Raw genomic sequence first — 24,700 nt, 5'->3', positions numbered from 1 at the left:
ATGTCCATTGACAGATGAATGGATAAAGAAGATATGGTATATATATACAATGGAATATTACTCAGCCATAGAAAAGAATGAAGTTTTGCCATTTGCAGCTACATGGATGGACCTAGAGATTATCATACTAAGTGAAGTAAGTCAGAAAGAGAAAAACGAGTATCATATGATATCACTTGTATGTGGAATCTTTAAAAAATGATTAAAGTGAACTTATCTACAATACAGAAATAGACCCACAACCATAGAAAACAAACTTGTGGTTACCAAAGGGGAAAGGGAGAGAGGCATAAATTGGGAGTTTGGGATTAACATATACACACCGCTGTATATAAAGTAAACAACGAGGACCTACTGTGTAGCACAGGGAACTAAATTCACTATCTTGTAATAACCTATAGTGGAAAAGAATCTGAAAAAGAATATATATGTGTGTGTGTATATATATAGCTGAATAACTTTGCTGTATATTTGAAACTAACACAACTTTGTAAATCAACTATACTTCAATAAAAAATAAAATATAAGGAAAAAAGTTACATTATAATGAACAACAATGTACTGTATGCAAAATTTTGCATGTTAACATGTTAAGTGTTGGAATTCAAATAAGAGACACACATATATCAAACACACTTGTGAAATGGTCATATGAAAAATACCTATGTAAACAAATATCTATATATGTGTCATATCTATACAAAATCCGTATGTCCCGGTATGTTGTCATGCGCTCTTTCTTATTTGCTCACATTAGGAATCTGATAAGAACTAGACTGTGTGGTAAGAACGTTATGTTCTTACCACAATAAAATTGAAGAAAAAAAAAACCTTTCAATGAAATAAAACGTCTCATTATCACGAATTGATCAAACTACATGATGTAACATATATAATATAAGGCAAATCAATCAAGAAGTAAGGTAGGAAATACATTTTAAAAATACTGGAAAAAGAATCTAGAATAAAAACCGGAGGTTATGTAGAAGCAGTGGCATTCCTGACCACAGCACTAAAAATATTTTAAAAACAGAGCTTCTTAGCAGCTTGGATCCCAAAGTTGAAGGACAGCTAAGAGGAAGCAATGCCCAAGAGCCAGTATTTATTCTTTGGAAACTATGTCATCAGATGCCTAATGGCCGGTTCTAAGCACAATTAAAAGATTGACTTGGTCTTACAAAACCTTGAAAGAGCTACACTTAGCTGACAAGTGACTCAAATCTAGTTCCTATCAGATGCCTAGTGAAAGCAAATAAGAAAGAGCAAATGACAAAATACTGGGAAATATGTGTGTTGTGTAGATATGAAATGTATATAGCTATGGATATTTGTTTTTACAAGTACTTTTCATATGACCAGTGTATAAGTGTATTTGATATGTGTGTACGTCTTTATACTTCTATTATTTGAATTCAAACACAATGCAGATATAGATAGCATTACCATCTATGTGAGATGTAAATATATAAAAGCCACCCTTTTGCATTTTCTGCAGATCCTGAAAACCATATGTTTATGTTTTGTCTAGGGTTTTTTGTGTGTGAGTCTCTTCTTCTAATATAAAGTCTTGATTTAAAAAAAGAGCCAGTTCATTCCTGCTTTCTACCTGCTTGCTGTCGTTTCCAGGAGTCTGCAGCTATGCGAAATTATTTGAAGGTGAACATTAGAGCAACTTCAAAACACTTCTGGCCTCTCTTTTTGTTCACCATATAAAGCTGCCAGGATACATTGTCATTAAGTTTCTATACATAGCTAACTCCACAAAACTTTGAGAATAAGCAACGTTTCCCAGGGTGGTTGTGTGTATAACTAGAGAATATTAGTTGAAGCACTTCGTAAATGATAAAGCCTTACCTACATGTAAGGCATTGTTTAGCATTGGCATTGCTCTTATGTAGAATGGTATCTAGGACTGGAATAAGCCAGTCGTATGATTAAGGAATGGAATAGAAATTAATAGCTGTTAAAACACTTATAGCGGAGTGCCAGGAACTTTACCAGAAGTTTTACATAGGTTGTCTTATTTAATTAATAGCATTCATATGGAATACTGCTGGAACCCTTAAAGGAGCCAAATAGTTTGTGGTGGATACAACGGTAGCTCCATAGAGAAGATTAGATACCATAAATTTTCATCTGAGAATGAATTATATCGCCATTTTATACCATTTTCCTCTGAAATCATGTTGGTTTGATCCGGTTCTGTACTAGCCAATGAATAGCTTATCATGGAACTGTCAGAACTTGGCAAAGGCCGTAAGTTCTGTACTGCACGCAAAATCTTGGTCTTATTGTCTTGCGTAGAGATGCCAGTGTCATGAACTGGTGGTAATATGAACTCTGTTTTCTTTATAAGCATTGTCAGTTCATCACAATGTACTGCACACAGTTTTCAATGACTTGTATATTTTTTTAACTTGCCCCTGGAGCCCAGCTATTTTGGCAGACAGCAGACCTTGGACTCGCAAAGGATTTTTATCTACTGAGTTGACATTTTCTCTTCCTGATGATAATAAGCCCTACCCACCAAATAAAATACAGTGTTATCATATGTTTATATCTCAGTGAGCTGCCACTGAAGGATCCCATAAAAATGTGATGACTGGGGACAACAAAAGGGAAACACCCACCAAAGTCTTCTCCAGGATTCTGAGAGTCAAAGAGAGCCAGGCTGTGGATGGTGCCATTTGCTTGTAAAGGACTAACACAGAATGTGAATTAAGGGGAGGTGGGGGGCAGGTAGGAAGAGGGAGTTATTATGACTCGTTCATTCATTCACTTACTAAGTTTCCACACTATTATAGGTGCTGTAATGTACTCTCTCCTTGTCCTAACAGGGAAAAAATACAGAAGGAAATAACTGTAATGCAAAGTAGTGTGTACTATATCATGACAATGCAGATGGAGGTCCTGGAGAAGAAGAAATCAAACTTATGTTTGGACAATGAGCTAACAGCATTTAAATATCTGTAAAGGTATAAAACACCAATCAGGTTAGGACCCAGCCTTATCAGGTCTGCTGAGTCTCAGTGCTGTTAGGAGTACATAATAGAGATTTGTTAAAGGTGGCTGCGCCATTGATTCACTTTAAGATAAGAAACGTACAGAAGTTAGATACTGAGTTCTGTTATCTCACTCCATGATAGACTTAGAGGGTCCACTTAGTAGTGTATTATGTAGAGCATGCTGGCACTGTTTCGAGAATGTTCAGTGAAACGAGAGGGAGGCTTACGCAGCCAGGAGGCGATACAGTGGTTTTACCGAGTGCAGAAACAGAAACCTTTGAGACTCAAACACTGCCACCAGAGGTCAGGGCCGGGAGTAGAGGGCACTCTCCCAGAAAGGAAGTGTTGTATTACCCGGGGAAGCACAGGAACCAAAATCCCCGTCCTGTCTTCCTGAGAGCAGCACTTTGCTGGCTGAGTAGGGGTTGAAGGGAGGACCTCAGAAATGTTCTGCGCACGTAAAGGTATGTGTAAGTGCTCTCAGCTTTAAACAAGTCATTTTAGAAGGTCAGAGAAAGGTGACTTTGTTACATTTTCAAAATCCAGATGACCTATATGGATCTGTTGGTTACTACCTCCAGGAAGGGAATGTTTGCTGGGGGCAGTCAGGAGGGAGTGACTCTGTTGAAATACTAATCTGAATATAGGATATGAAAAAGACTTTCCGTGCAGCTACATTATTTGTCTATGATTTGCTGTAGGTGCAGCTGCTGTGATTCTATATGGAGGCCCTACCAGAAATAGATTCAAACATAGTGATTTGGGGTCTGTTTTCATGTCCAGTGGCCATTTATATGTCATTAGTGACTTTCTTCATTCATTCATTCGTAGGAAATGAAATTTGCCGGTAAGGTTTGCATATTGCCTTATCTTGCCCGTAACTGAAAGGTTGTGCACAGGTAGGGTAATGATAGTGATTAAGTCACACGCTTACGCTTGTTTTCTGGGTTTCAAAGACTGGTAGTGCATTTCATTAGGCTCTCCTAACCATCCTCTTAAAAGTTTGCTTAAATGCCTTTGTTTTCCTTTGGCATTTTATTGAAATAAGTCCTTTAGGCTCCACAGAAATGCGGAGGGAAATCAATAGGAGGTTTTTGTCTTTTTCTTTTTTTTTTTTTCTTTTTTTGCAATACGCTGGCCTCTCACTGCTGTGGCCTCTCCCATTGTGGAGCACAGGCTCCAGACGCACAGGCTCAGCAGCCATGGCTCACGGGCCCAGCCGCTTCGCGACATGTCGGATCCTCCCGGACCGGGGCACGAACCCGCGTCCCCTGCATCGGCAGGCGGACCCCCAACCACTGCGCCACCAGGGAAGCCCGTCTTTTTCTTTCTTTAAGTTTTGGTCAAACAAGTCAAAATAACATTATCATTGATGGGTCGACCTATACTTCTAAATGGAAGGCATAAAGATATAAAAAGATCTGAGGCACGCATGTAAGTAACCTCTTTGATTTTTAATGGCATGCAGCAGATGGAATTCATTATTGACTTTTAAAAATGAAATTGCTCTGCATTATTATTTATTTATAGTTTTTCCTTTTAAAAGAAGTAATTACCATTACTAGGTTAGTTTTTCCTCAATCACAAGCAACTATGTAACAGTATCAGAATGTCTAATGTAGTTTATCACTTAGTCATGAAGCTTAATGATGCTACAGGATATTATCCCTTTCAAATTAGCAATAAATTTATGAGCATAATGCACGGCTAAAAGGTTGAGTATCTTTTCTTCTTACTTGGTTAATTGCAAAAGCAATTATTTCACATTACAGGGTAATTTATTTATGAAAATCTCACTGCAGAAACAGAAATGTTTTTAATTAGAAATAAACAATCTAATTTCATTTTTCCAGTTCAGCACACAGATTGTGTGCTGAAAATCATAAAAATATGCAAAATGCCCAAGTTAAATATTTAGATGATTGGTTTCAGCCCAAGCAACTTTTTAACTTTAATCACAGAATCTAAAGCTTTTAAGTCATCAAGAACGTTGAAAACCAGTCATAACAAAATTTAATTTCCAAGCAATGTCCAATGTTTAGGCAGCTACATTTAGCTCAAATTTGAGAGGTATCAAAAGTGTCTAAGTTTTCAGTCTTTGTGATTTAAACAATATACAAGAATGGAAAAATCATCAGGGTTAGACTATAGACGTTACAAAAATGTTTGAAGCCCTTTTTCAAAGCTGTTGTTTCAAAGAATCATTTCACATACAGCCCAGCAATTAATAGGATCAGGAGATCTGTGTGCACAGGATTCAGACCGCTCATGAATTTCAGTGAAGCTCCTGGACAGCTTAGACCCCTCCTTCCATTCTTCCTACCTGTCCTCCAAGCCACCCTCCCCTCCCCCAACTGCTTTCTCCTCTTTATTCCCCTCTCTCCTCCTCCTTCCTATACCTCATAACCCCCTGGCACTTGCACACCCAGACATCTTTTTTTGCACGGGCAGATTTGTTTTCTCCAACCAGTGGTCATCACTGTGAAACTGAAGGATAGCAATTAATATTTTGTATGTAGCACTTAAGCCTCTTCACCTAGATTATGCATTTTGCTTCTTCATACCCATCCATAGGCACTTAATAAACGCTTACTGATTGTCTAGTTAGGTTATATTGACTGATTTTGAGAATTCCCATACCCTCCGCAGTTACCAGTACTATATTTCCTGGATTCTAAGACGTACCTTTTTTGACATTTTGACTTATTAAAACCTCAAAATATCTTATGATCAATGGTGTATCATGGTTTAATTGACAGGGTTTCGTTTTTTGTTTTTTCTCTTGGTGGTGCATCTTATAATAAATGCAGTCTTGATGAAATATGGCAGTAAAAATTATAGATAAATGCATTACTTGTATAATGTGCTAAATGCTGTGCATTTCACATTCAAACTCTGTAAGAGTATTCTCTTTCTGTTCTGTAGCTTATCCAGGGCCAATTTTGGTCTCTTCTCAGTACCTTCCTCCACCCTAATTCCCTTGCACTGTGATTCTCCCTGTTCTTGGGCAACTGTCTTGACTGAAAACCTCTGGAAAATACTCAGAGAATTTTTAGTAATATAATTACCAATATTTAACTGTAATGAAATGGAAAGGGTACAGTTTTTTAAAAATTAAAGACGTGGTTCAAGTTATGGTTCTGCTCCTTTAAACTATATGTACTTAGTGATCCAGAATTGTTCTCAGAGTTTCAAATTACGTATCTAAAGAATAGAAATCATATGAATAATTTCTTCATCATGATATTGTTAGGACGATTTGTAAAAAATATTGGGCCAGTAAAAATATTGAATACGAAATGTATATGAGAGCACTTGATAAACCATGAAGTACTGTTCAGCTATCAATTTTAGCATCAACATTAAACAAAACTTTAGACGGTTGGGAAGAGGAAAGAAGGAGACATTATAGAATTTATCCCAAATTAAAGAGAGTACATTCTGCATTTTAATTATCGTTGGAGATGATGATCTGACCCATTAACTCACTGCCTGAATTTAAAGAAGAACTGTGACATCTATCTTCAGAGAACTTCCAACTTGCAGCGTTCAAGCTATTTTGAGTCCCAGTGCTGAATGCACGCTAGTCTCAGAACTTGTATCCTTTACTGAATTAGCAGAACTACAGCCCACAGCACCGCTGTGGCATTAAAAGTAAAAGAGGTTACTTAGATTCCCCAATTCTTTTCCTGTCTTTGTTCCTTCCATTTAAGAGCCATATCGATCTGTAAATTACAGTAAGGCTTTGGGAAAAATAACATAAGCGTGTTTAACAGTGGATTTCGGAATCAGTATATGACAAAGAGTTTTGTCTAACTCCTCACCTTCAGAGGAAAACACGGTGGGAGGGGGTGGAGTGGGGTTTCCAGCAGTTATTGTTCTTTCTGTGTTTGTTTTAGTTGCTTGGTCTGGTCGAAGCAGCCAAACCTTATTGTCTATTTACTGGGCCCCCAGTGTTATTTATTTACCAGGCCCTGTTATACATACAGACTTAAACTGAAATAGAATCGGCACATGAGCATACATTTTAATAGAGTCATACTTGCTACAGAAGGAGAGTTACAGGTATAAGCTAATGCCCACTGGGGAAAAAAAGTACTGTGAAGTCATAATAGTAATTATGGAAGGGCCCCTACTCCCTGATCCCAGATATTCACAAAGGAGAAATGAAATGATGCAAAGTTAATTGAATCAAATGGAATCAGTCACATAATTATTTCCATAGCCAGGACCCTTTTTCTGCCAACAGGAAGATTCCAGATATTTTTAGCTTGAAATGTCATCTTGCAATTCGCCAGTGAAAAATGAATTCTATAGAAGAACATAGAAACCAAACCTTTGCATAGAAACCAAAAGTGCTTTAAAAAAAAAAAAAAGCTGGTTAGGATATCTGTATGTATTTGAGCATTCTCTAATACTTACATTTCATTGTAGTGGCTTTCACAGTTTCAAGAACATAAAATAACAATAAAAAATAAATGTCATCGTTGTATCTTCAAAATACAAGTACTTCCATGGTACTTAAAATAGTATTGTTGAATGTAAATTCCATTGCTATAGTGAGTATAAAACACAAAGATTTTTTTTTTGGAAGGTTAATATGTTTTGTGCATGTGTTATTTTTTGAAGTTATGGATACTTTCAGGAGGTAGGAGTAGAAAAAGAGAAAAATACTGTATTAAAGGCACGTGCAGGTGAAAAGGGGGAATTGAAGGAGAGGGAATTGTGGTCATTACTTGAAAATCCTGTTTATCTCCTATACTTTAACATCCAACAGAGAGTCTTTCAGTATCTCATTTCAGTCACTTTATTTCCAAAGACCAAAAGTTTTAACTCTACTGTGAACATCTTCCCATCTAATAATATTCTGGGGGTTAATACATTTCCCATCTCAATTTGTTAGTAGTTGACAGCAAACACCTATATTGGGCTGACTGGGTACTAAGTACTAGACTAAGTGCTTTACATATATATATATATTTTTTTTTTTTTTTTGGAGTATAATTGCCTTACAATGTTGTGTTAGTTTCTGCTGTACAAGTGAATCAGCTATATGTATACCTATATCCCCTCCCTCTTAGACCTCCCTCCACCCCCATCCCTCCCATCTAGGTCATCACAGAGCACCGAGCTGAGCCTCCTGTGCTATACAGCAGGTTCCCAGTAGCTATCTGTTTTACACATGGTAGTGTATGTATGTCAATCCTAATCTCCCGATTCATCCCACCCTCCCCTCCTCCCACTGTGTCCACACGTCTGTTGTCTACATCTGCGTCTCTATTCCTGCCCAGCAAGTAGGTTCATCTGTACCATTTATTAACTCATTAACAGGTTAACACATTTTAGCAAAATTACATAAATCATGCATTGAGCATTTATTAGTATTTCAGTTCATGGAAGCACCCTTTTTCTAGTCATTCAGGCCAGAAACGTTGCTACTCTTCCTTTTCCTCTTCCATTCTATATCTGATCAGCCCAGAGATTCTGCTAGCTCTATTCTCAAAATAAATCCAGAATCTGCCCAGCTCTTAACCACCTGTACTACTTCCTTCTAGGTCCAAACACCATCATCTTTCAACTGCATTATGGCAGTAGGTCTCCCTGCCTCTGCCCTTGCTTTCCCTCATCGCCCCTCTACCAGTCAGCTTCAGTAAGGCACCTGGAGGAATGCAGTTAAAACCTGAATCTCATTGTGTCTTTCCTGTGCACACAAACCTCTTCAAGGGCTCTTCTCTCTGAGTAAAAGCCAAGCTGAAGTCCCCATCGTGGTGCACAGGGCCCTACCTGACACCCCGACACGAGTACACACACACACACACAACTTCCTACAGTTCACTGCACTCCAACTACACTGGGCTTTTTGCTGTCCCTTGAACACATCAGACAAGCTTCTTTCTTCCTCAAGGCTCTTACAAGTACTGTTCCCTCTGCCTCGGAGGCTCCTCCCATAGTGACTGGCGTGGCCAGCTTCCTTGCTTTCTCCAGTCTTTTTTCAGTACTTTTCAGTGTGAACTTCCCCGGTCACCTTATCTAAAACTTTAAATCCCTCCAGCCCCATCACAGTTCATACCTTTCTTTGTTTATTATTTTTTTCCCTTAGCACTTATCACTAACATATGTATGTGTGTTTATATTTATTTTGCTAACTGGAATGCAAACCCTGTGAAGAAGGATTTTTTTTGTCTTTTTTTTCATATTCTATCCCTTGTACCAAGAGCAGAGCCTGGTATATAATATGTCCTAAATAAGTATTTGTTGACTGTATCCTTGTATCAACCCTATTCATTGGGTACAATTATTTTTTACATTTTACAAAGAAGGAAGTTAAAATGCAGGTAGATTAAGAAATTTGCCTGAAGTCAAACAAGCTAAGCTAAGGGTCAGAATCAGGATTCAAACCCAAGACCTGGCTCCGGGAATCTGTGTTCAGACCACTCCATGTCCTTAATTAAGTGACTAAGTAGATTAATTGGGAAAATAGAACTATATGTAGATTCAGCTATTCTCTGGGGTTTTCTTCAATTAATTAATTTTCTTCAATTAATCAATTAATTAATTTCTTCAATTTTCTTCCACTTAAGTGAAAAATTGAGAGTTGCCTGGCTTAGCACAGCCAGGATACAGTGAAGCCTCTTTCCTCCATCACTTTTTGAATTTTTTTTCTAAAAAGAAGGTATGAGTTTTTAACATAGAAAAATGTACAAACAAATGACCCCAATTCCACTCATGTTGACATTCAAATAGTAATAATAAAGTAACATATGGACAATGGTTAAAAGAAGAAAGGCAACACTGTGGAAAAATATAAAATGAAAGCATTTATTGAATGTCTACTATATTCTGTAATAAGTAAGTGCAGGGATTCCATATTTGGTAATGCAAGTAGAATTTAACGAGAGGGACAGACACATGTGCAGACAGTTATAATTATGCATTTCGTTAAGTGTCATGGTTGGGTTATGTATAATTCTGAATTGGAATTTAGAAGAAGAAACAGCAAATAGAGATCTGCTGACAGCTGAAAGCAGGGCCTTGTAGAGTGAGTTGTGGGGCAAGTATGTAAATAGTGAGTGGAAAGGGATTAAACGCCTCAAGAAACACTGTTTGAAAGAGGAGGCTGGGGAATGTCAGCAATAAATGTGACATGTTACAATTTTGCTTTTGATGATGGGACTCAGTGAGAGAGGGTATTTTAAAATAGCATTACATATGCTATAGAATAGAAATTACAGGCAAATCAGTCATCTGAAGGATGTGTAAATACATATTGAATTTAATTAGTAAAAGGATATCATTACTTATCCAAATGCATCATATGGAAAATTGTCAATTTCACATCCTTCCCTACCCACCTTGTTCCTCTGGAAAGTCTGGTTTCCAGCTGACCACGTCTCTCATTTGGCAAGGTCACTATGAACTTCCTGCCATCCAAAGTGTTGGCAGTCTGATCTAGCTTAGTGACAGACTGTTTGGTTGTTACTAAGGTCCTCTGTAAAAAGGACACTGTGCCCTTACATGGTGGTGATTTCTCCACAAACAAGTCAAAAAGAAATAAGGTATTTAAACAATAAATGTTAAGAAGAAAATAATGTAGAGTTATGTGGTCACATGAGACTGGAGTGGGGTGGGCAGAGATACAGTTAGCTTGCATAATGATGGGGGTGTATCTCTGAGAATGTGTCATTAGAGTTGAGACCCAAATGATGAGAAGCCATACAAGGAACCAGGAGAATAGCTAACCAGATAGAGAGATAGTAAGTGCAAAGGTTGGGAGGCGAAAACGAATTTGGTTTGTTCACAGAACAGAAAGAACACGACTAGACAGAGTAGTAGTACAAGATGAGGTCTCAGAGTTTGCCAGTGACATGATGTACAGTCATAATTAACCTTCATTTATGCCTAAGAGCATTGGAATTGTTTTTCTTCTTTAAGTGTGTCTCAAGTATAAATCTACTACTGTTTCTAGTAGAGAATAACTTGAATTTGCTCTGTACTGCATAATTTATTAAAACCTTTACATGCGTTCTCATTTTACTTAAAATTCCTTAACATCCCCATGAAGTAGACAGGGCTAACTTTATTTCCATTTTACAGGGAAGGAAACTGTGGTATAAAAATGTTACATAACTTGCCTACAAAGATGTCTACAAAGCAACCCTTCCCCCACCTACAGACATTCATGTCATCTGATGCCACCTGCATCATCAATATTGTCCAAGAGTCAAAACTGTCTTTTAACCCAGATTTGAAATGAACTTGGGGCTTTGGTATATCTAAAGGCTGCTCATTGCTGAAAAAAAGAGAAACAAAAAAGAATTGCTACAATGAATAAAAGAGGTTTGCTCTAATAGCAGGTGTGTGTGTGTGTGTGTGTGTGTGTGTGTGTGTGTGTGTGTGTGTGTGTGTTTTGTAGCATAAATTCTTTCAAGGCAAAAAAATATTTTAAAAATTGAATAAACAATCTGGACATATTAGAAATATCTCAGGGCTACAGATATTAAGTTTGCTTATTAGAAGCAAGTCAAGGTTATGCAGTTAACCACATATTCTGTTTTTAAATTTTTAAAAATTAAATTATATAGAGGTGTGATATCTACTGTCTCAGCCTATTAGCTAAGAAAACCCTTTTTCCCTTTTGTAGATTTGATGATTACATTTTTAACTAGTATTTCCTCTTTCTTGCTTATTATATTTTCAGTTGTATTCCTACAAATGTCATTCTCTGTATGACATGGCCTTGATTGAAGTTTGACAGCTTTTCTCTTTTAATTAAGTCCTTTTTCATATTTTTAAATTAATTTGTTTATTTCTCCTTTGGTCTTGTGGTTTCTTAACACCTTATCTGTCTGGATGATTAAATCTTGCTTATAATTTTTTTTTTTACTTTAAAAGTATCTCATTTTCTTAGTTTTTTAAAACTCATACACTTTTTTAAAACTTGAGATAAGTGTTTCATTTAAGGATATCTTTTTTTCCCTTCTGCTTTATCTTCCAAGTTAAGGCTGATTTCCTCATTTAACATTGTAGATGCTTGTAATAATCAAAACAACCGCCACCACCAAGTCTTAAACTTGAAGAAAATATCTCAAAGTTATTATTCACTATTGTTGTGATAACGTGTTCTCAGTTTCAAACACATTAAATTAATACTCCATGGTTTCAAAAAATTTTTAGGATATTTACAGTTTCTAATTATCATGTAAATATTTCAAGCCAGTTTTTAAATATATGTAATAATTAACATATTTCAGATGCAACATGATTTTTAATGTACTCAGTAACTTAAGGGCTAGCACACATATTTTCTTTTATTATTTCAAAATTGCAAATCCTGAAAAATAGAAAATGCTCAGACCCTTTTTTTCCCTCTAGGTCTTGACTCTTTTCTCCAGCTGGTTACGTCTCACATCAGCAACAGCGTTTATCTCAAAGTACATGTACATGTTATGCAAACAACTGAAATCAAGGCAACTCTGATAAAGCATGTCTTGTTAAATAAAACTGGATCAGAGCACATGCAGAAAGGGGAGACTTTAGGATAGAAAAGATGGTATTTCAAAACTTGGTTTCTCATACATTTCTCTAGGTATATATTCAGATGCTGGTCCATAATCAAGAGAGCAGTCCTGAATTATCTAGCTTCTGTTTTTTTTGAGGGAAAAGTGGCCATCAAACTGTTTTAAACTTCCCTTGCATTCCTTTCTCTTTCAAAGCATACATTTTACTGTTGATAATCGTAAACAAAAATAGTGGAAGGGGACTACTGTTTTATAGCAGAAATATTCAATGCTGGGATAAGGAAAATTGGCTTTCTGAAATAGAAAAAGATGAAGAACTAGGTATGTGGTGGTAAATTAATGTAAAGTGAGATATTCTGTTTGCATTTTGTATCAACTCTGCTACTGTGTATGATTCACTGCTGTTGAGTAGATTGATGATGATGATGACATCACCGACATGTGGAGATGACGAAAGTGATAAAGGTAGCAATCTACCCAAATGATTTTAGAGCTCTTGCTTTCTGCTTCTCCCCTACAGCCAAGGAACAGTCACACTGATACTGAATTCTTCCAGTGCCAGCAAGGGACTTACTTGCTGCCTTTTCAGAGATGATTAAGACCTCATGCCACTTGGTAACAAAGACAACCAATCTGAAAAGACTGTCAATGCTGGTGCAAGCCAAAGCTGAAAACATTAGCCTTAAGGCAAGTCCTAAAGCTTCTGCCATGACAGGATATAGGAAGAGGTGGAGGTTGGAGGGGCAGGGGATCTGCCAGCCATTTTTTCGAAAGGTCTGTAGTGTTGCATTTAGAATTTCCCATACTATTATTACTCAGAGTGATTTACTACAAGGAAGTCCTAACTGGACTTCTAACCCTCCTTCTTTCTTCATGCCCTTCCAACCCATTATCCACACTGCCATCTTAATGATCTTTCTAAAACAAAGAACTGATTGGTTCTCTCTTTTAAAAATCCTCTTCGATTTTCCATTGGCTGCTACATATATGCCAACTCCTTATTATGGCGCACACAGTCTTTCATGGTTTGGAACCTATCTTCCTAGCATCTCCTGTCTATATATCCTCTTCATGTTGACCTGATTTTAGGAATGCCTGTCCACTGGATTGTTGCAAGATTTCAGTGAGAAACTGTATATAGAGTACTCAATAATAACTAGTATTTACTGAACACTTACCATCTTGCCAGGTGCCAAAGACTGGGCTGAGTGCTTATGTGTATTAATCTTCATACAACCTTATGAGGTATAGATACTTTTATACAACCTTATGAGGTATAGATACTTCTATAATCTCCCTTCTCTAAATGAAGAAACAGATTTTGAGAGGTCAGGCAGCTTGCCCAAGGTCACACCAGTAGCCAGAAATGGAGTTGTAATTTTATCTCTCCGACTCCAAAACTGATGCTTTTATAGATTTTACTGCTGCCTGGTACATTGCCTGATGTACAATTCAGCTTGATTAAATATTCATTTTTTTAAACCCATTACTATAAAACTTACAGTGTCTGGAAAACGACCTTTTTTTCTTGCTTCCATTGCCTACCAAGGTTAACGGATGAACCACTTTTTTGACTCTTCCTAGATGCTCCAGTCTCCTCTATGCTGTCCTCTTTCACTTCACACTCAGCGTACTGTGGTGTAATAATCGTTTACGTATCTACTGCCTCTCATCTGTGGGCTGTTCCTTGGGTCAGATACCACATCTTCACTGTCTTTGTGTCCTTGGAGCTGAGCATAATGTGTGCAACATTCAGCAAGTGGTGAACAAATGGAAGGAGTGAAGCAAGCTCTGAAGAGAAGCTTTCTCCTTTCTCAAAAATGAGGAATCCCTCCTTCCATTTAATGTGTAACTGCACTGACCCTTCAAATAACACTCAACCGGGTCATTATGGAAGAGCAGAATCAGACTTACGAGGTCCGAGAGGGTGAAGGGAAGATGAACCCTCCTTTTTCTTCCTTCCCCTTTTCCCTCCAGATGAGAAAGAGGCAAGATTGAAGGAGAGAAGATAATATTTAGAAATAGTGAAATGACACTTAAATTCTTTAAAAAGGTACTAGTTATGCCTCATGCTAAGATGACTAAGACTCAGGTCTTAAGCTTTCCCCGCCTTGATCCTTTTTCCATTTTTCAAAAACAGTTATACCTCCATTCACACATTTCTCAGAGGTTAGTGAATTAGAAAATACCCCTAAATTTTAAGGTCTCAGAATTTAGAGGAGATCAACTGGTAGACACATGGTCACAGAGTGAGTCAGTGCAAGTCCCAGGAATAAAGTTTAGATCATCTGGCTACTAGTGGAGGGTTCTACGCATCCAACTACTGCCATGTCCCCTGAAGGATTTGGTAAAATAGAAGATGGTACAGTTGGGGAAAGAAATCACTGTCATTGCCAGTGCCCATATTCTATTTTTCCCTGCTTAATAGAATAATATTTTTTAACTCATAAATGCATATGTTCTGTTGATTAGCGTGTAATATTATGTCAAGAATACCAACAAAGATATATGTCTAAAATTTATGTTATCCCCTAAAATATAGAGAGCCAACATATATCAGCACAAAAGCATTTCTTAAATTATAAAACAAGGAAGTATTCATTGACCATCATTATTCTGTGCGAAGAAGAGGGTAAACATTATTTGTAATAAACGACTACTTTCCTTTTTCTTTTTAACTTGTGTGGTGGGATCCTCCATCCCTAAGTGATACTCAACAACTATAAGGTCTAAAGCAGATTTGTTATCCTGGGGGAAAATAGTAATGATTTCCCTTAGTCAGTGTGATCTAATACAGTATGTATATCTACACATTACAATCCCATGTCTTAAGAGGGTGAAACCCCTGCCTCTGTCTAGGAACTTGTAGGTGACCCTTAACATCTCACTCATCTGACCTCCCTTATCTCCTCTTTGTATAGGAAAATGGTGGCTTACCTTTCTCTGCAGATGTAAAAGTCAGCTAATACCTGGATTTAGTTCCTTGCACTGCTACCTGCCAGGTGTGCAACAGTAGACAAAGTCATTGAATCTCTTTTACCCCTCGTTTCTTCGTCTGCAACATGGGGATAACATTTTCCTCCTTCCCTACAAGGTTCTTGCAAAGATTAATGACAAATGTGTAAACGTGGGCTTAAATCATAGAATCCTGAAAAGGACCTTACCAAAGTGAATCTACCTCACCTTTTTCAGCTAAGAAATCGGAGGCAGAGGCATGGTAAATGCTGTGTCCAAGACCAGTAGCCTGTGAGTTGTACATCTGAGGCTAGAAACCAAGTCCTTTGCTTGAGTGTTCTTTGTTTTTGCTTCCTTTTTTTTTTTTTTTTTTCACTTGATAGGCACCACAGAACATATACACAAGGAAGGGATGTAAAGACTATGATAGAATGATCTTAAAGAGGAAGTAGGTTTTTTACACCAAGTGACATGACAGCAAATGAGAAAAGAGGAAGGTACAGGAAGAATATTTATTAGACGGTTTATAGCATGCCAAACATACATTAAAACATGAAAAACGTTTAATTACCCAATTTGTATTACATAGTTAAAATAGCTACAAAGGATATTTTTTTAACTTACAGAATTATCAAAAACACATTTCTTGCCTTCCCTGTTTCTAGCGCTCTTCTAGGACTTAGCAGATCTTAACAGTGTACACAAAATCTCTGCTTTATGCTGTGTTGCCACCTGTGCTGGCTGTGGGCGGAGGGTGTATGAGGAAGTTCAAGGGGCTGAGCTGGGGAGAGGAGTAGCTGCTTGGTTTCGATGAGGGTACCAGGGAAACCTCTCACTCACAAATGACTCTTCGGTGCTTTCCAGTTTTAGAAGTTCAGCTGGATTTTCAAGTCCCTCTTATGAAATGCAAATATTCTCTTAAAATGATACTTACATCCCCATAAATTACCCTTGACAGTAAGTCTACATTTCTCCTCTAATCACATCAGCTTTGATTGGTGATGGAGAGGTGGAAGAGAGTGTAACTGAGAGCTTAAAGCCCTGAGGAAAGGGCAGACCTAGATAGGAGTTGAATGGTAGATACACCAAAGGTTACTACTGAGTGCCAGGAGGCAAAAGAAGCTCATGGAAAAAAAATTGGTGAGAAACGGGAAAAACAGCCTTTGGCTGCTTTGCTTTTTTGCTTAGGGCTACAGAGGTAACCAATTAAAATCCAAGATAGGACACTACCCTTTTTTTCATGCCTAAAACTGGATATTGAATGCTGTATTTCACGGGTGCTGGGAATAAGAACAAGTCAAATTTATAGTCTTGGATTAGCAGACACCATAATCTAGAAGAGACAATGGAAAAATTACAGAGCTGGAAACTGAGAACCTAAATTCAAATTCCTACTCTAATAGCAAGGAGTTGCATTCGTCTGTGAGTAAAGACTCCTAATGACACTTATCTAAACACATAAAGCTTTAGTTTTCTCCTGTGCAAAGAAGTCCAGAAATAGGTCATCACTGGTATAGGTTCAGGATGTCAAGGCTGGGGTCTCTTTGAAATTTTCTTAGCTTTTTCCTCATGGTTCTAAGAGATCTGCTATAGCTCTTGCCATCACATCCATCTTCCAGACAGGAGGAAGGTAGAGGCAGAAAGGAGGGGCACATATATCAGTGAAGAACTTCTAGCAGACTTCAGCTCATGTCTCAGTGTCCAGAACTGTGTCACAGAGCTACTTGAAAAAGAATGTGAAAAATTAGCTTTTTTGCTAAACATACTGTCATTCCAAATAGAATCAGGAAGGAAGGAGGGAAGAATGGATATCTGGTAGTTGCAGTCTTGGGCAGAGCAGCATTGATTAGGGGAAGATAAATGAGAGTTTCAGCAAATTGAAAAGCAAAATGGAATATATAAATATAAGGTAATTTTATTAAGAAGGTAATAGAAGGGAAGGAGTTTTATGCTTTAGAAGAAGGAGACTCTAGTGCATGCCTTTCCACTTCTCTGGTCATCGGTGAGAGTAAAATAAGCATAAATTATTTAAAAATCCATGGTGGCCATTTAAAAAATACACCAATAGGTGATAAAATTTTAACCTTAAAATATACCAGCTGCAAACCATTCTTACATCCATGAGCTCCATGAACTTTTGCCATTCGACCAGTCATGGTGCAATCCAAATGTGGTCTCAGAGTGTCTTGAAAGTTGGGTCAGATATGCCTGGTGTAGGACAAGACAGTTAAAATATTTCTATCTGGAAATCCCTAATGTGGATAGCTAGCTTTAAAAAAAAATTTTTTTTTTCTCAAACAAAGGAGTGGGAGTGGGGGACTGAATTTTAAAAGTAAACCGAATGGTATTTTTTTATATTCAAGATTACAAGAACTTCACACTTTTCTAGTGAAGAAACATTTATCCTTTGTCAGGCTGACAGTGGTCTACATTGAAATGTATCTTTCAGTGGAATCGTGTTAAATTTTAGTTTCAAGAGTATTGCTATGTAATCAAAATTAGAATTAAAGTTAAACGTCAGAGATCAACTAATTGTCCTGAAGCCACCCATGCATTAACCTTCTCATACAGATCCAGATTCGGAAATAGCCAAATTGTTTATCAGTGAAAGATATCAGGAACAGTAGAACTCTATAGCAACACTACTGACTAATCGAAACAACTGGACCCTTAAGAGCTAGGATAGATCTAAGAGTAGTAAAGAAAGATTTGAGATCACTACCCAGAAGTTTTCTTTTGTTTTTAACTTCCTGGACTGTTTTATTTTACTCAGGAGCTATCTTATGACCCTGGGGCAGAGTGGAGAGGGGTGGAGAGCCGTAGGCCTCTTGCTTGTACATGGATCACAGCTGAGCCAGTATTCAGTAAGTGGACAGGACAGTTAGATGGAAATTTCTCAAGTGATCTGTAGTATTATGCTCAAGAAGAGATTAGACCAGTTCCCTCTGGAGGATTTTCTTCTGGCCTTTTGCTGTATGAAATGGGACCTGACCTCAAGTGTGAAACCTGAAGGAATACACCACGAGGTCAAGAGAGCAAGGGAGATGCTTCTGGATCAAAGGAAATTGTTGTCAGGCATGGAAACCATGGGAGGGGGAGAAAATACTGATTAAATATCTCCAGTACAGGTTCAACAATGAAAGGTAGGGAAGATCAACATGTGAGTGGTAAGAGATGAAGGGCAGGAAAGAGAGCTGGGAGATTGTGGAAATGTTTGAAGTGTTTTAGACTGGAGTCTACACATACACAATTACAACCTGTAGTTTTCTAAAATCTTACAACTATCTGATAGTGATTCTTGACAGCGTTATGTGAGGATGTTAAGAACTGTTGTTTTTATAAGTATGGACAGAACATGAGATTAAGACAAATTAAGTGTCTTGAGAAATAGTCACCCTTGAGTTGTTATGCATCTTGTTTTGCATTTCTCTCTTTTTTGGGCACACACACAAAAAATATATCAAAATATCTTTGTGGCTTTAATTTTAAGTAGTTATAAGTTGAATTGTAAAAGGTAGACTATTTCATGGCTATGAGTCTAGATTGAGAGCATTTAGTGAACATGTAATATGCTTTCATTGTGTTCTATTGGTACTTATTAACTTAATTCAAATGTTTATTGAATGGCTATTATGTGCCAGTAATGAGCTAGATCATGTCATAGAAGATCATAATCAGTCTACTAAGAAAGATTTGATCTTAATAAGAACATATAAATATTCAATAATTTTCAACACACATGTACTTGGAACATATTACTGATACAGTGATTTAATCACCAACTGAAAAGAATTCCTTAAGTAAAGTTTTAGTTCTCTGTTCTGAGAAGATTGCTATGTCTGCTGTTTATGATAACACTTTATATAATACTATGCCTCTCATCAGGATACAGTACCAAAAAAGTATGCTAAAGACTTGCAGTTTGGAAAATGAAATAAAATCAGAGGCACTGGGATATTTTAGTTCATATCCTAGACAAGAAGACAGAAAATATCTACCCTCATTGAGAAAATGTTATTGATATGGTCCCTAAACCTAAATACAGTTTGCGAAGGCAGAAGGTTTCCTAGGAGATGTAGATCTTGCAAATATTAACAGTGAAGAAAGATCCAACATGATCCGATTAGGCCTACCCTTCAGATTTTAGTAAAAGGTTGTGGGAGAATAAGAGTGTCCTTCATGCTTAATTTGGAAACAGATATCACCTTCAGGTGTGATCATATAAGTACATACCTAGCTTTGCAATGTCCTTCATTGTTGGAGGGATTGCTCACATAACACATCTTCTGTGCCTTTTATCTTTATAGGGATGATTTGGAAAACTGCTGTGGCCTAAATTCTAAATATGTTTATAAAATGCAACTTTGTTTCTAGGTGGTCTTATTCCATCTAATTCCTTTTTGTGTTTGGCTTTTAATCAATAATTTCAGGCTAAATGCAATCAAATGTCTGAAAATGGAAGAAGTTGTCCAGTAAAATACTCTATTATCTGATAATAGATGGGTTGTCATTGTTGGCTAATGCTTATACTGTATTGATCTGGTTTAGGTGTTACGTGTATGTCTGTGTATGTATATGTAACATGTGGTTTAGGTGCTATATGTGTATGTGTATACATTATAGCTACAGAAAAAGGGGGGGACACTTTTTACATACCACCCTTTTTTTCATTTAAATTTTTGCTGTGTTTTGTTAAGTTAGACATAATTATATAGTCTACCGTACAATTTCTAGTTATTCTTTACTTCCATTACATGTAAATGCTGATTCCAAAATACTGCATAATTATAACATTATGGTAATATCACTACTCATCTATTACCATATGGCTGTCTTGCAAATAACTCTTCAAAAGTAATTGACTTTCAAAATATTCTCTTCAGTTATTTTGCTTTGCTGCTGGTACTCTTTGCCAATTCTACCTTCCTATCTTACTCTCCATATCATTAAACTAAGAGAATACTTCTCTGAAACAAATATATTCATTGTCTCATAGGAAAGACATCTGAGAAAATCAGACTCAAAAGGAAAAGAAAAAAGAGCAAAGTGTAGAACAATATTGGGCCCATTGCCAAATTTATTTTTGGCCCTGGTCATCTGGGCTAGCGCTTGCTTGCTATGAAAGATGACTCTAAGTGACTGTGCTGATGGAATTTATTATAAGGAAAGGAATAATTTACTAGTCATGGCTTCAACTTACAATTGCAGACTTCTTGTCCATATAAATCATGTGCTGTGTTCATACAGTCAGTCATAAAAAAAATTCAGAATGTACTGTGCTGTTCTGGATTGACCTAGGCTTCCTTCCCTAGCTTCTTAGATTTCCCAAAGTATCAAGTTTAATTTGGGAATTCTCTCCAAACTTCACAAGCTAAAAGAACGATAAGGAAATATCAGAGTGTCTCGTCAGCTCAACTTCAGTAATCTTGAAGATGTACTCTCTGACTAAACCCTAGTCCTAGTATCAAAACATTTCTTACTGGTAACACACTAAAAAGCTCTATAATTTATATAGGATTTATATGAATGAACAACAAGTTTCCTTAGTTTTGCAGCATCCACTTAAGAAGGTTGATTTGGAACATTTCATATTATGCAATTTTATTACCTAAATTTCTATCGTGAACTGCCAAGAACTGATGCTTTTGAAAGGCTTACTCGGATGAGTTGATAGAAGATTTTTAAAAGGCTTATTTGTAGGCTTTGTAAGCCATGATACCATGAAAAAGAAATTAAAGCATGAAAAGGAAATCCTCCAAAAACTAATAATATTCTCTCCCTTAGGGTCCTTCCTAGTTCTGTAGTCTGCACTGTACAAAAGAAGACAAAAGCCATAGCTGATTTATACAGGAGCCTAAAAATGAACAAAGAGCTGAAAAGTTAGTTTTAGGACTTAGAAGAAAAATCCCGGAAACTAAAATATTTTAACTTGGAGTAAAAAGATTACAAAATCAATAACAATAATAACAGCTTGCACTTATCGAACAATTGTCACGTGCCATTCTTCACAGTTACTCTATAAGAGGGTAGTATTATTATACCCATTTTACCGATGAGAAAACTGTGGCTTGGAGAAAATTACCATGTCCAAAGTCATATAAACAGTAACTGATGGAGGTGAAGTTGAATCATAGAAATCTGACTCTAGAGCCAGCTTTTTAACACAACAGTCACCATAAAGTATATGATATTCATGCAGATTGAACAGTGATTTGAATCAGAGAATACTCCTTAAGATATTCGTATGAAAAGAGGTGAGCTTGAACCTATTCCAGTTTTAGAGAGAACATTATTTACAGAAAGTAATGGTAATGGAAGAGGAACAGGTTAAATAATATCACATGAAAACAAACATGGAAATTCAGACCATGGGACGTAGCCCAGTATCACTGACCTGTTTCTGCAACAAGCCAATGGCATGCAAAAAACAAACACACAAAAACCGGTGGAGTCTTTGCTCAGATCTTACACTTTAAAGGTGGCCCATTTTGAGTCCAGCAACACTGACACCACCTGGGAGATTGTTAGACAGATAGTATCTCAGGTCCTGCCCCAAGTCCTACTGAATCTTAAGATCCCTCAGTGATTCATTTGCACATTAGAATTTGAGCAGCACTGGTCTAGATGACCAGAGATTTAACTAATTGTAATAGGTGGAACTTGTTTGCATCATGATTCAACAAGCCAACTGCAAAAAGACATTTTCACCTACTGGGGAAATTGGGGACCGACTAGTTCTTGGATTCTAAGCTCTAATTTTATTAGGTATGATAATAGCACCTAATGGTTAATGATGAATGTCCAAATCATTTAAAATTTAGGCACGTATACCAAGATATGTAGGGGTGAAATAATATGGCTGGAATTTGCTTTAAAATGTCGTGGTAGGGCTTCCCTGGTGGCGCAGTGGTTGGGAGTCCGCCTGCCGATGCAGGGGACGCGGGTTCGTGCCCCGGTCCGGGAGGATCCCACATGCCGCAGGGCGGCTGGGCCCGTGAGCCATGGCCGCTGGGCGTGCGCGTCCAGAGCCTATGCTCTGCAACGGGAGAGGCCACAGGGTGAGAGGCCAAAAAAATGTCGTGGTAAATACAGTAGCAGTAAGTGATACAAATGTGGCCAAATCTTGAAAACTGTTGTATCTGTCATTCTGCTCTTCTATCTGCTTTTGAATGTTAGAATATTTCATAAATTTATAAAAAAATATCAAAATAGGGACTTCTCTGGTGGTCCAGTGGTTAAGAATCTGCCTTCCAATGCAGGGGACGCAGGTTCGATACCTGGTTGGGGAACTAAGATCTCACGTGCTGTGGGCCAAGTAAGCCCGTGCGCCACAACTAGGGAAAAGCCTGCATGCCGCAACTAAGACCCAACGCAGCCAAATAAATATAAATAAATAAATATTTTTTAAAAATCAAAATAAATGGACTTATGCCCTAGAAATTGTAGAAATAACTAGAAGAAGTCTCTTATAGTAGAAAGGGTTAATCATTTCACAGAATGTCAAAGAATCTTTCTCCAAAGGATTTAAATAATAGCACACATTTTTTGGTCTATGGGCAATTTTAGATATAGTCTTGGTAAAAACCAGAAGACATAAAAAAATCTGCCAGGCTGCCTTTCTCAAAAATGATTCTGTGGTAGATGTTATACTTTGTGAATACTTCGGGCCATTGGTCTTAGGTTTAATGCCTTAGCTGTGTTTAAAAACAAGAAAAAGCAGTTGGAGATGCCTCTGTTCTAGCCCTGTGTTTCCTCTCTTGTGGCATTCTTCACTTTAATGGTTGACTGATGGAATGTTGAGCTACATAGTCATCCAAATCCAGCATTTAGTAGAGAGTCCTGTACTGATCTCATTCTGTTGAGAGTCTATGCCTGTAAGTGCAGACTAAGGCCTTTTGATGTTATGTGATCAATAGGAAACCCTTTAAGCTGGTATGTATTTGTCATATAGAAAGGCATTCCTTTCAACATCATATAAATCCTTGATGTACTTAACCACTGCAAAGCATATCATTCTTTGTTTCTGGAAAGGGGTGCAAAAGAGAATTCCACAAGCTATTAAAAAGAGGAACCAAGTACTTTTGCAACCAAGTACTTTGGCAGTATTTGTGGTAATGTTTTATATTTTCTGGTTCCTTCCTATAGATACCTAAGAATGGTTCTCAGAGACTAAGTAATAAACTCTGCCAACAAGCCCAGATGTAGACATTATACTGTTTACAGGTGAACAGCTGACCCTGACTGGTTTAGTAGGTGCCTTGTGTTTAGGGAGTGAGTCAGTGGATGAGCAAGAATTTGCTTCCAGAAACCCTCCCATTTGAACCACAAGTAGTTTTCCCTACATGGCACTATATTTTGGTCTATTGGTTTGGATTTTATGGAATAACCTAGAGCATCTAAGGTTTTCCTTTGATGAATATGTATTTGGAGGAATGAATGAGTAATGGGATAATGGAGGGAATTTTGGTTCTGACTCTGAATCAGAGTGACTGACACTCAGGTGCCGTTCCTCAAGCTTCTCTAATTTAGGTTGTGCCCCGAGAGGCTCCCTATTCATAGGAAGCTGCTTTGTTCGATGTGTGTGGTTTTTGACTTTTTAGACACAAGTTCTTTTCTCTCTCTCTTCCTGTTCTTCCTGGTAGGTGCCCAGTCAGCTAGTATTTCTTGCTCTGTTTTTTCACGAGAGCAGCCTTTGCCTGAAATTTTATATATTGCTCATTAGGCTTCAGTACAAACAAAAACCTGTTAGTCAAACCATGGTCGTTTTTCTCTTCTTTATTGAAGTATAGCTGATTTACAATGTTTGTGCAGCAAAGTGATTCAGTTATATGTTCTTTATATATTCTTTTTCAAATTCTTTTCCATTATAGTTTATTAAAAGATATTGAATATAGTTCCCAGTGGTATACAGTAGGACCTCGTTGTTTAACTATTTTATATATAGTAGTTTGTATCTGCTAATCCCAAACTCCTAATTTATCCCCCCCACCACCTTTTCCCTTTGGTAACCATAAGTTTGTTTTCTATGTCTGCGAGTCTGTTTTTGTTCTGTAAGTAAGTTCATTTGTGTCATATTTGAGATTCCACATGTAACTGATACCATATGGTATTTGTCTTTCTCTTTCTCACTTACTTCACTTAATATCATAATCTCTAGGTCCATCCATGTTGCTGCAAATGGCATTATTTCATTCTTTTTTATGGTTGAGTAGTATTCCATTG

At 37.3% G+C, this 24,700-nt stretch overlaps 1 protein-coding gene across 3 annotated transcripts in view; it reads left to right on the top strand.

Moving 5' to 3' along the window:
• Positions 1-24,700, top strand: part of OXR1 (oxidation resistance 1) — a 447,043-nt gene that overhangs the window by 308,682 nt on the left and 113,661 nt on the right. The window contains exon 1 of one of the 3 annotated variants that reach the window (XM_024756319.1): positions 3,444-3,469. The exons of the other annotated variants lie outside the window; for them this stretch is intronic. Coding sequence (XP_024612087.1) covers positions 3,451-3,469 — 19 coding nt within the window. The 5' untranslated portion in view covers positions 3,444-3,450. Of the gene's footprint in view, positions 1-3,443; positions 3,470-24,700 lie in introns of those variants that run through there. 3 annotated transcript variants of the gene reach the window in all.

The sequence above is a fragment of the Neophocaena asiaeorientalis genome, unplaced genomic scaffold (assembly GCF_003031525.2).
Source record: "Neophocaena asiaeorientalis asiaeorientalis breed wild unplaced genomic scaffold, Neophocaena_asiaeorientalis_V1.1 scaffold496, whole genome shotgun sequence".
Taxonomy (NCBI): domain Eukaryota; kingdom Metazoa; phylum Chordata; class Mammalia; order Artiodactyla; family Phocoenidae; genus Neophocaena; species Neophocaena asiaeorientalis.
This window is presented reverse-complemented; position numbering and strand designations above follow the sequence as displayed.